The following is a 12,817-nucleotide window of genomic DNA, read 5'->3' on the forward strand; positions in this document are numbered from 1 at the left end:
AATCTGATTGCTGTGAAAACCCCTTTAGGGAAGGAAGTCTGCTGTCCTTACATGGACTGGCTTACATGTGTCTCTAAACACACAGCAACATAGTTCAGCCTTACTATGAGGGCAGGTCCACCACGCTTCAAGGCTTAGGGTGGAATTCCAACACCTCTGGGGGTTTTATTGCTCTTCATCTGGTTGCTGGACAGTTTCTTCCAGAATCGCTATCTAGTTCTTCTTTAACAGGCAGTGCTTTGGTGTGGTTAAAGGCAGTATCCTGCTTTATGAATTGATGCCTGTTTTCATTGCAGTTTTCCAAATTCTTGGTTTCTGAGTGCTCCCTTCCATAGATGGCTGTCATAGCCAACTCCACCCTGATTGCCAAGGATGATGATTTTGTCCTTGGGAGACCATTCAAGATAGATCTCTGTGAACTCATCTTTGTCAGCTGGGTTAGCATACAGGGTTGGAGCGTAAATTCTGCTGCAAGTTGCACATTGCTGGTCTTGAAGGGAGAGATCTAGGAATTTTATGCATCCAGAAAGCCACTTTTCAGAATGAAAAGTGTCCAGTCTACCTCAGATTTCTAACTCCTTGAAAACATTCAATGTTTTGGCCTCAACTGTTTTCTGTGGCTGAGAATTCTACAGGCTCACCACTCTGGGTGATGAAATTTCTCCCAGTTTCTTTCTCAAGTGACCTACTCTGTATCCTAAGACTGTGATTCCTGGTTCTGGAATCCCCAGTCATTAGTAACATCCTTCTTGCATTTCTGCTGTCTAGTTCTATTAGAATTTTATAGGTTTCCGTGAGATTAGATTACTTACAGCGTGGAAACAGGCCCTTCGGCCCAACAAGTCCACACCAACCCTCCGAAGCGTAACCCACCCTGACCCATTCCCCTACAGTTACCCCTGCACCTAACACTATGGGCAATTTAGCATGGCCAATTCACCTAACCTGCACATGTTTGGACTGTGGGAGGAAACCGGAGATGCCCCCCCCCACCCCTATTATTGTTTGAAACTCAAACAAAAATCTGAATCTATCCAGTCTTTCTTCATTCATCAGTTCTGCCATCCCAGGAATCAGTCTGCCTCACCTATGTTGCACTTCCACCATAGCTGGAATGTTGCTCCTCAGATAAGGAGACCAAAATTGCAGTAGTACTCCGGGAATGGTCTCCCCAAGGTTCTGTACAATTGCAGCAAGACATCCCCACTCTGTACTCAAATCCTGTCTATGAAGGCAAACATACCATTTGCCTCCTTCATTACCTGTTGACAGGTGTGCTTTCAGCAACTGTTGTACAAGGCCACCCAGGTTTCAATGCACTTTTCCCTTTCCCAATCTTTTGCAACTCAGATAATAAACAGCCTTCCTGTTTTTGTTACCAAAGTGGAACACCTCACATTTATTCACGTTATACTTAATCTGCCATGCATTTTCACATTAACTCAACTTGTCCAAAGAGAACTTCAAACAGAACTTCCCCATTTCTTGTAAGACAAATTTCAACGTAATGGACCATAAAAAATAGCAAAAGTAGGCTGTTCAGCCCCTTGAATCTGTCCAGACATTCAGCAGGGTCATGGCTGACATCGTTTACACAATCCCTCAAGTTGTCATTTAATTTTCCCAGACCTAGCCCAAAGCATATAATTTTTAATTCCCAACAGCTTACTTCCATTCCTTTCCTTTCATAGCCTGTGGACCTTTCAACCCAGAACTTAAATTCAGTGTTCTATCCTTGACTCTGTGTCTCTCAAATCTTCATAAATTTGGTCTTTTGAATCCCAGCTTGAATTCATGCCAGTGTCCCTGTGTATTGGACTATCGAGACTTTCAGCCATTAGCTGCTTCTTCTGTTTGGTAGATTACTTGACTGAAAGTTTCAAGAAAACCCTAACCCTCTCACTGCCTGTCTCCACAACAATGGAAATCATATTGGCTTTACAATATGGTAAATATACAAATGAATTAGTCTTTAGCCCTCAATGTTATTCTATCTTGAAATTAAATGGACATTTGAAAGCATAATTGATTACAAACTAACATTCTCAACACCTTGGGACTTCAGAGACTACTAGTCCATCTACTGTAAACACATGTTATTGCTATTGTTTCCAAGTCTGAACACTTCAGAACTTACAGTCATAGAGATGTACAGCAAGGAAACAGACCCTTAGGTCCAACTCGTCCATGCCGTCCAGATATCCTAACCCAATCGAATCCCATTTGCCAGCACTTGACCCATATCCGTCTAAACCCTTCCTATTCATATACCCATCCAGATGTCTTTTAAATGCTGCAATTGTATCAGCCTCCACCACTACTTCTTGCAACTCATTCCATACACACACCCACCTGGGTGTGAAACAAGTTTCACCTTAGGTATCTTTTATATCTTTCCCCTCACACCCTAAACCTATGCCCTCTAGTTCTGGACTCCCCCACTCCAGGGAAAAGACCTTGTCTATTTATCCTTTCCATGCTCCTCATGATTTTATAAACCTCAATGAGGTCACCCCTCAGCCTCCGACACTCCAGGGAAAACAACCCCAGCCTTAGAGTGGGTTCTTTCTAGATTATATGTTTCATTGACACCTGTCTTTTGATTAAATTTTAAAAATATAAACAGTAAGTACTAAGTTAGCCTGGAGCTCTTTTTTTTAGAGCAAAACAATGGTGCTATATTCTGGGTCTATCGAGTGTGAAGGATCAAAGATGGCCTTTAGTAGAGTGATGTGCTGTTTTTGTTCGATGTGAGAGCATAGGAAGAGTTAACATTATGTTTGCATAATGGTTGTGAATCCTATTAAATTGAATGGATTGGTTGGAGCAACAGTTAGAGGCAATGAGGGATTTACACGAGCTAGGGGATGGGATGGATAGCAGTTATGGGAAGGGAGAAAGGTTGCAGATATAGTCAGATAGATGGGTTAACTCCAGAAAAGGTAGGAGAGGTAGTGCAGGAGTTTTCCATGGCTATCCCCATTTCAAACAAGTATGCTATCTTGGAAACTGTAGGGGGTGATGGACTCTCATGGGAATGTAGTATGAATAGGAGAAAGCAAGGACTGCAGCTGCTGGAGATCAGAGCTGAAAATGTGTTGCTGGAAAAGCGCAGCAGGTCAGGCAGCATCCAAGGAACAGAATGGTCTGTTGTCTCCCTGGTGCCAGGATCAAGGGTGTCTCCAAGAAGGTTCAGAATGTTCTCAAAGGCGAGAGAGACCAGTAGGAGGTAATTGTATGCATTGGAACCAATGACTTAGGAAGGGTTAGGGATGAGATTCTGAAGAGTGTCTCTAAAAGGTTAGGCAGGAATTTAAAAAGAAGATCCTCAAGGATAGTAATATCTGGATTATTCCCAGTGCTATGAGCTAGTGAGGGTAGGAATAGGAGGATAGAGAAGATGAATGCGTGGCTGAGGAGCTGGTGAATGGAAGAAGGGTTCACATTTTTGGATAATTGGAATCTCTCCTGTGGTAGAAGTGACCTGTATAAGAAGGATGGATTGCACCTGAATTGGAAGGGGATTAATGTACTGGCAGGGAGATTTGCTAGAGCTGCTCAGGAGGATTTCATCTAGTAAGGTGAGGGGCGGTGGCGGGGAGAAGGGGACCCAGGGAAATAGTGAGAAAAGAGATCAATTTGAAACTGGTACAATTGGGAAAAGGAGCAAGTCAAACAGTCAGGGTAGGAAGGAACAAAGCAGAGAACAAGATAGGACTGATAAATTAAACTGCATTTACTTCAATGCAAGAGGCCTAACAGGGAAGGCAGATGAGCTCAGGGCATAGTTAAGAACATGGGACTGGGATATCATAGCAATTACAGAAATATGGCCCAGGGATGGACAAGACTGGCAGCTTAATGTTCCAGGATACAATGGTATACGAAGGGTAGAAAGTGGAGGGGAGGGGAGGGGTGGGGTGGGGGGCCAAGAGAGGATGGGAAGTGGCGCTTTTGATAAGGGATAACATTACTACTGTATTTAGGGAGGATATTCCTGGGAATGCAACCAGAGAAGCTATTTGGGTGGAACTGAGAAATAAGAAACGGATGATCACCTTATTGGGATTGTTTTATAGACCCTCTAATTGTCAGTGGGAAATTGAGAAACAAATTTGTAAGGAGATTTCAGTTATTTGTAAATACAATAGGGTGGTTATGATCAGGAATTTTAAATTTCCAAACATAGACTGGGACTGCCATAGTGTTAAGGGTTTATTTGGAGAGGAATTTGTTAAGTGTGTACAAGAAATTTTTCTGATTCAGTACGTGGATGTTCCTCCGAGAGAAGGTGCAAAACTTAATCTACTCTTGGAAGTAAGGCAGGGCAAGCGACTGAGGTGTCAGTGGGGGAGCACCTTGGGCCCAGCGACCATAATTCTATTAGTTTTAAAATAGTGATGGCGAGGGATAGACCAAATCTAAAAGTTGAAGTTCTAAATTGGAGGAAGGCTAATTTTGACGGTATTAGGCAAGAACTTTCAAAAGCTGATTGGGGGCAGATGTTCGCAGGTAAAGGGATGGCTGTAAAATGGGAAGCCTTCAAAATGAGGTAACGAAAATCCAGAGACAGTGTGTTCCTGTTAGGGTGAAAGGAAAGGCTGATAGGTATAGGGAATGCTAGATGACTAGAGAAATTGAGATTTTGGTTAAGAAAAAGAAGGAAGCAGAGATAGACAGCAGAGATCGAGAGAATCCTTAGAAGAGAATAAGGCAGTAGGAGTATACTTAACAGGGAAATCAAGAAGGCAAAAAGGGGACATGAGATAGCTTTGGCAAATAAGGTTAAGGAGAATCCAAAGAGTTTTTTTATAAATACATTAAGGACAAAAGAGTAACAAAGAAGAGAATAGGGCACCTCAAGGCAGCCTACGTGTGCAGCTGCAGGAGATGAGGGAGATACCAGTATTTTGCATCGGTGTCATCTTGAAAAATGTGCCTATTACAGAGGATGAGGTGCTGGATATCTTGAAATGCATAAAAGTGGATAAATCCCCAGGAGCTGATCGGGTATACCTTAGAACGCTATGAGAAGCTAGAGAAGTGATTGCTGGGCCCCTTGCTGAGATATTTGTATCATCGATAGTCACAGGCGAGGTGCCAGAAGACTGGAGGTTGGCGAACATGGTGCCACAATTTAAGAAAGGTGGCAAGGAAAGCCAGGGAACTATAAATCGGTGAGTTATAGTTGTTGGAAGGAATCCTGAGGGACAGGATTTACATGTATTTGAAAAGGCAAGAACTAATTAGGGATAGTCAACATGGCTTTGTGCGTGGGAAATCATGTTTCACATAGTTGATTGATTTTCTTTGAAGAAGTAACAAAGAGTGTTGATGAGGGCAGTGTGGTGGACGTGATTTATATGGACTTCAATAAGGCGTTTGAGAAGGTTCCCCATGGTAGACTCATTAGCAACGTTAGATCTCGTGGAATACAAGGAGATCTAGCTATTTGAATACAGAACTGGCTTGAAAGTAGAAGACAGAGGGTGATGGTGGAGGATTGCTTTTCAGACTGGAGGCCTGTGACCAGTGGAGTGCCACAAGAATTGGTGCCAGGTGCACCACATTTCGTCATTTATATAAATGATTTGGATGTGAACAAAGGAGGTATAGTTTGTAAATTTGCAGATGACACCAAAATTGGAGTGTGGTGGACAGTGAAGAAGGTTACTTCAGTGTGTAACGGGATCTTGATCAGATGGGCCAGTGGGGTGAGAAGTGGCAGATGGAGTTTAATTTAGATAAATGTGAGGTGCTGCATTTTGGAAACGCAAATCAGAGCAGGACTTAAAAGTCTGGACTTGCCTTTAATCTTTAACAGGGAAAAGGTTATGTAATGCTCTTTGATTTACCCTAAATTAGACACAGTACCAAATATCATAATCTTATAAACCTCATGTTTATAATATTCATTAACTGAAAATATTGGTTTTCTTTCCTTTTCTAGCTGTTCGATGGCATTGAATGTGAATTTCCTTTGTTTTATATTTATTTGATCATTGACGGTGAGTACACCTTGAAGTTTATTTCGTTTGTAAAACAGTTTTTGCTTTAACATCTGAAATATGTCACTTTTTGATTCATGTTGGACCAGAAATGTGTCATTTATATTAGAAATACCGGATTTGCTGTACAAGGATTAGAGAAATGTTAAAATTTGGAATTAACAAGTTGAATTGATTATTTCCCGTATTTGCAAATATAGTTTAAACTCTGATTTATAGTGTAAAGATAATGTTATTGATTCAATTGCCATTAAGCATTTTCTCACTTTTCATTTCCATTGACTTTATAAGACCATAAGACATAGGAGCGGAAGTAAGGCCATTCGGCCCATCGAGTCCACTCCGCCATTCAATCATGGCTGATGGGCATTTCAACTCCACTTACCCGCATTCTCCCCATAGCCCTTAATTCCTTGTGACATCAAGAATTTAGGGCTACGGGGAGAATGCGGGTAAATGGAGTTGAAATGCCCATCAGCCATGATTGAATGGCGGAGTGGACTCGATGGGCCGAATGGCCTTACTTCCACTCCTATGTCTTATGGTCTTAAACCCAAATATGGTTGCTCGCGCCTCTACCAAGAGAAAGAAACATGCAAGATTCAACGGGCCAGGACGTCCCATCTCTCTGAACAAGAAGAGAGCTGACAACATTGCATTCGCTTTCTTAATCACGAACTCAACCTGCATGTTTACCTTTAGAGAATCCTCAACTAGCACTCCCAGATCCCTCTGTACTTTGGCTTTACGAATTTTCTCACCATTTAGAAAGTAATCCATACTTCTATTCTTTTTTCCAAAGTGCAAGACCTCGCATTTGCTTACATTGAATTCCATCAGCCATTTCCTGGACCACTCCTCCAAACTGTCTAGAGCCTTCTGCAGCCTCCCCACTTCCTCAGTACTACCTGCCTGTCTATAAGTTTGGATATTGATATACTCCCTGCCTTCATAGAGGAATTGAATAAATCCTTGAAGGGATTGAGACAAAGTGGGCTGTGTTTCAAAACCAGTACAGACTGGGCCAAATACCAACTTTTTGTGACAATCTGTGGTCCTATTTTAATCATTAATATTTAGGGTAAATAGATCTGTTCATTTTGTTTGAGTAATCTAATAATGGCTAATGGATGTCTTCATAACAAGTGAAATGACAATAAGCATTTATTTTTAAATATTTCTCAAGATATGGTGACATCTTTCCAAGTTACACCACGGAAATGAAATGTTGCTGTCCTTACAATGATTGTGCTCCAATATACTTGCATTAGATAGAGAATTCAAGGACTTGAAGGCCAAGCGGAGGTGGCTGGCACTTTTGTTCTTGGCAATGTTCATTGCTTAACACTTCTGTGGAACGACTTTAGTCTGCAATTTGCCAGCATATCCCTGGATGTTGTCCAGATTCTATTAAAGGTGCTTATCATCACATACCATTCCTTCCTCAAATAATAGATCAGTACTGTTTCACATTGAATACAACTGAGATAATATTCTGCTTGAAACAAGAGCACAAATTATGTTCTGGACGAGATACTTCATAACATACTACTGATATCAGCTTGTTATTGTTCATTTTCTAACCAGTTAGCCATATTGTGATTTCATAGGGTTTGTAGTTACACTCATTTAATGTTCCTGCCTGAAGTGATTTCTTTGAATTGTTGCTTATTTATTCTATGGACAATTTTTTTCAGCATGCATTTCAGTTTATCTAGTGAACTCATGCAGAATCAACTGTGTTTCGGTTATCTTAATCTAATGCCTGAGTCACTGCTTGTGACTCCACTTTATAGTTAGCTTGCTGTTCTTTTTTTATAACCTTATATATAGTTTAGCAATTTGTTGTGTCATTTAAGTGACCATTAAAACTAACCACGTATAAAGAGTGATTGTATCTCAGCCAGATCAGATAGGGGTTGCAGTTTCTTGTTTCTGAACAACCTTAGTAAATCAGTTTAATTTTATGATCATTTGAAAGGCTGGTATGCTGAGATCTGAACTTGTGACTAGTTTACTAACTATAACTGCTAGGCTACATGACAGAGCAGCATAAAATATCTCAACTGAATGCTTTGATTACAAACTGATATGATCTGTGCGTATACCAAATTTCGGCAGATATCTGTATTTAACAGGCATTTTTTCCACAAGAAAGGGACTCTCAAATTAGGTTGTAGTGTTTAGTTAGCATTCCATATGTGTTAGTTAACATGTGTATTGCAACATGACAATACAAACAAACTATAGTAATTTGCCATAATACATTCTCTGGGTGAAATTAATAATGTTAATAAATTCAAAACTGGGGAATTTCCTTTTGTCTTAGAAGTTAGTTTAGTAAAGATCGAGGCCATTTGACTCACTGAAACTGCACAGATCTGTTGATGGACAATGTGATTAGTCTCACTCCTGGGTTGTTTCCTCTTCTGCTTGCAACGTTTTGTCCTTGAGATATTTATTGAACTTTGTTTCAAATCTGTATGCATGACACTGTCAGGCAGTTTCAAATCTGAACTACTTCTTGCATTAAAAAAGATTTTGCTCATGTCACCTCTGGTTCTTTGGCTGCTCACTGTAAATTGTTGCCATATTATTATCAATCCTTCAGCCCTTCAACCCTTAGAAACAGTTTATTTACTGTATGCAAACGCTTCATGATTTTTAATACCTCTGTTAAATCTCTTAATTGCCTTCTCTACTCAACTGGAAAAAATTGGATTGTTCCTCTTCTGGTTGAATAAGTATAATGTGCCATACCTGGACTATTCTTGTAAATCTTTCCCATACATCTTTTAAAACCCTCCAAATCCCTTCTAAAGTATAACATCTAAAATTGAACACAAAACACCAGCTGCAGCTAAGCTAGTGGATTTAGTGAAACCTCCAAGTTTCTGTACTCTGTGTCTCTGGTTATAAAGCACAGAAACCCATATGCTTTATTGACTGATGTGTTACCCTGTCCTTTTGCTTTTAATGTTTGTCACTCCAAATCACCAGAGGTCTCTTTGCTCTTTTAACCCTTGAAAATTGTAGGCCTGGTCCTGCTTCATTCTTTCATCTAAAATGTCTCAAGGGCAACTCTTCTTCTTGAGTTCTTTGTCTGAAAGCAGTTCCAATTCATGATGTCAACACCTTCACCATGGGTGGGGCAAGAAGGCAGGTCCAAAATCTAGCCTAACAGGAACAGGGATTGAACCGCATGCTTCAAACACGACCTGATTTACAGTTAGGCAGCCAATAGACCCAACCATCCCCACAAGGAGGCTCAGTAACTTTAGTAACACTTTTGCATGCATATTGTATCCTGGAGCTGAGAACATGATGGTAAAGTCTCCAATTTATTGTCACCTCACCTTTCTTGTTCTTACCTCCTGCTGTTGCCTTATGTTGAAATGATTTATAAATTGAGCCTCAGTTTAGTTATCCACAATTTAAATGTAACTTCCTTGGATATCATGTCCTGGGTGACATTTCAGCCTGGAGCTTCTCATTTAGAAATAGGTACCTTACCTAATGCAACACAAGATCATCAAGGTTAATTGAAGCAGATCAACAAATACTAGCTTGTCAAGGATGCTCATATTTAATAAACAAAAAATAGTTGTAACTCACATATTGCAGCAGGGGATTTCATTTAACGTAGGTTGATATGTATACTAGCTTGTCAGTGTCCTCTTGAAGCCTATTCCTATCTTCCTTGCTGTTTTGTCCACCTCCAATTTTCTTGCCATCTGTGAATTTCAAATTGTATCCTTAAGTCCAAGTCATGAATGTAAGTCAGAATCAACAGTGGTCCTAGTGCTGAACTTCGGGTAATGCCATTGCATACCTTCATCCAGTGCGAAAAAAGTATTCATACAACCTTCAATTTTCTATTCCTGAACCAATTTTAATTTCATGCTGCTGTGGTGCTTTTTATAAAACGTCAGTTTTATTGACAAGCTTAATAATTGGTACTTTATTCAATGCCTTTTGAAAGTCCACATATGCAGCATCAACTGCATTGTTCTAATCACCCTCTGTGTTACCACAACAAAGTGTGACCACATTTCTTAACAATTCCTGACCATTTCCTCAACTTCATCCCAGTGCCTTTTTAACTGCTATTATCTACAGTTTTTTGAAGTGTTGCTTATTGTGTTTACATGACATTTTTCCTATCTTTTATTGTATTGATCACAACTGTCTAGACTTTGGTAGTGTGGACTTGTGGTTTCTTGCAGATATTGGGTATTAAAAATAAAATTCAAAAGACATAGTGAAGAGCTAGGGAAGTTGGAGTCAAGAGTTATTATAACTTTTGAATTGTCTCATTATTATTATTTAATTATTAAATATATCTTTTATTTAAGGTTCTTTCTGGTGTAAGTTGATCATGCGATCATCTGTCTTAACTTATTAATTAGCTTAAGTTATTAACTGAATTAATTTCTTATGACTATTGATGTTTGAAATAGTTAACAGAATGATGGACATGATTTGACAGCATTGCAGTGAATCCTTCATTCATATTGCCATTGCATTCACTAATTAATAAGGAGTTTTAAAATAATTATTCACATATATGAGTTTTGTGAAGTTGAATCTATACATGATTCTGTTGTTATTATGAAAGATATTATGTTTTATTGGTGTTTGAGATCAAACTAACCTTATAAGTTACATAATACCTTTGTTTTCTCCTTTCACTATGAATGGATAATTTCACCGTTAAATATTAAGTAATTTGGAATATTAAATTTTTGCCATTGTATACAGGTTCCTACTTAAAATTGATCATCTTCTGTGAAAAATATTTAACAAGCATGATATCATAGCTAATGTTTAATATACCTTGTTTGAATCTTGCTTGAAGAGTATGGAATTATATGCAAAGAATATAAGCATTTAGTAAAGGATAAGTTGGTAAGAGTACGAGAGAGTAAGCATATTTTTGGAACTGATTCTTAAAGATGATTTTTTTTTAACAGGGGTATTTAGAGATAAACCTGAACAAGTGAAAAAATACTTGACACTCCTTGAACCATTGCTTCTCCAGTCATACGATGGTAAGGAAGCATTTTTATGTTCCTCATGAACATATTCTGGAAGGGGAGTTTATTCTTTTCCTTGTATATGTTTTTGGAATGTGCATTGAGGAAATGATAAGCAAATCTAATGTCCGTTTGATATGACATTTTGAGCAAAATGATCTGTGAGATTACTTTAAAACTGAATCAATTATTCTTAATTGTCCTTTATGTACATAAGACAAGATCATTATGTGTGTCTCATGAGTTGAAAATGTTGTTTTATGTAGTGCAGAGTTCTCAACCTACTCAAAAATGCTCTTTGTTTTTAAACCAATATGGATTTCAGCTTTCTTCCTTTGTGGCTATAACAGGATGATCCATAAATAACATATGGGACAGATATAGATTTTTCAAAATGTCAGAATCTTAAAAATACAATTTATTTGGAGTTCTTTTCAATGGAAAAGTGGTGAAAAATTTCTAATTTTTTAAAGATAATTGTACTTTAAGTGAGAGTTGATGGAGTTGTAATTGTGTCTGGCATTCTCATGCAAGACCTGCTAGACTATGTAACTCGGACTGTGTTCCCGTCCAATTGGTGATGCAGGGTAGGCTACCATCTTCTGTTATATCTTTCCTCACAGTAATGCATCTGACTAAATTTTCTTCCTAATTTTCTGCATTGCTGCTCTTCCACTTCTGACTTTGCCACCACTGGAGCTCTCATTTTATGCAAACTGTAAACCTGCTGCTATTGTGCTGATCAAGATTTCCAATTTAATTTCACTGACTGTCTTATCAAATCGAGAAAGCACGGTTCTCCCTTTATGGCACCGGTATCAGCATTATGCTCTCCCAGATGAAATTTACTTTTGTCTAGACATAAATGTAATTCTCCATTTGTCTACCCAGAAATGTAATTTATCTAGAGCTACTGCATTATACTAAGGCTTTGTTATCTTATGCCAGTCAGTATGATTTCATCAGGTGAAATTCTGGACATTTTACATTTGTTCCACTTGTCTATACACAAGCAATGATAATGAAACAACCAAAAAATGTCATATTGTATAGGTTCTTACAACCAGTGAATAAAGAAACTTTCATCCAATTGATGTATTGAAAGCAAATGTGAGAATCATTCACAAATACAAAACCCAGTCCTTTGCTGAGTAGCTTCATGATTGTTTAATGAAAGAGTTAATTCCTTATTTGTTGTAAAATTCTACCTGAACAATTAAATACATAGTACTGGGGTGGGGGGAGCCGAGGGAATAATAAGTAGAATGCTTTATTTACATTTAATAGTACTGCTTACTCAAGTCAGTATGTGAAAGGTGAGTGGATTAAAATCATTATTGTGTAATTCGGCCCTTTTTCTTGCGCAGTTTATAATCCCTATATTATATCTTGAAAGTCAAATCATTTTGATAGTAATGTTATTCCCAGTGATGTGCTCCATTTTCACCAGGAGAAGGTGAAAAGGATCTTCACTGTCGTTGCCAGATTCCCAGTTATGCTTAAATATATCTCGCTGAGAAAATTATGACATCTACGATGTTGATCTGACAATGTTGTGTTCCAGCTCATTTATGCTCATTTAGGTCATTAGTGTGTCTGGTTACAACAGAGCTCCCAGCAGTGTTATCTTACGTAATAGCTTCACTTTGGATAAAAAGAATCCAGCTACTAGCTAATATGAAGCAATTAATACAGCTCCTTGTAATTCTGTTAAACATGAAATGGCAAATGCATTATTTATTGGTAAACTGGCTTAAAGCCATGATGAAATTT

The 12,817-nt window shown here is 38.6% G+C and overlaps 1 protein-coding gene across 3 annotated transcripts in view; it reads left to right on the forward strand.

The window, feature by feature from the left end:
- The window catches only part of phkb (phosphorylase kinase, beta), a 263,395-nt gene that overhangs the window by 111,118 nt on the left and 139,460 nt on the right, over window positions 1-12,817 (forward strand). For all 3 annotated transcript variants that reach the window (XM_043706917.1, XM_043706918.1, XM_043706919.1), the window contains exons 12-13: window positions 5,951-6,008; window positions 10,982-11,059. In XM_043706917.1, the coding sequence (XP_043562852.1) occupies window positions 5,951-6,008; window positions 10,982-11,059 (136 nt within the window). The remainder of the gene's footprint in view (window positions 1-5,950; window positions 6,009-10,981; window positions 11,060-12,817) is intronic.

Source organism: Chiloscyllium plagiosum, chromosome 17 (genome assembly GCF_004010195.1).
Source record: "Chiloscyllium plagiosum isolate BGI_BamShark_2017 chromosome 17, ASM401019v2, whole genome shotgun sequence".
NCBI lineage: Eukaryota > Metazoa > Chordata > Chondrichthyes > Orectolobiformes > Hemiscylliidae > Chiloscyllium > Chiloscyllium plagiosum.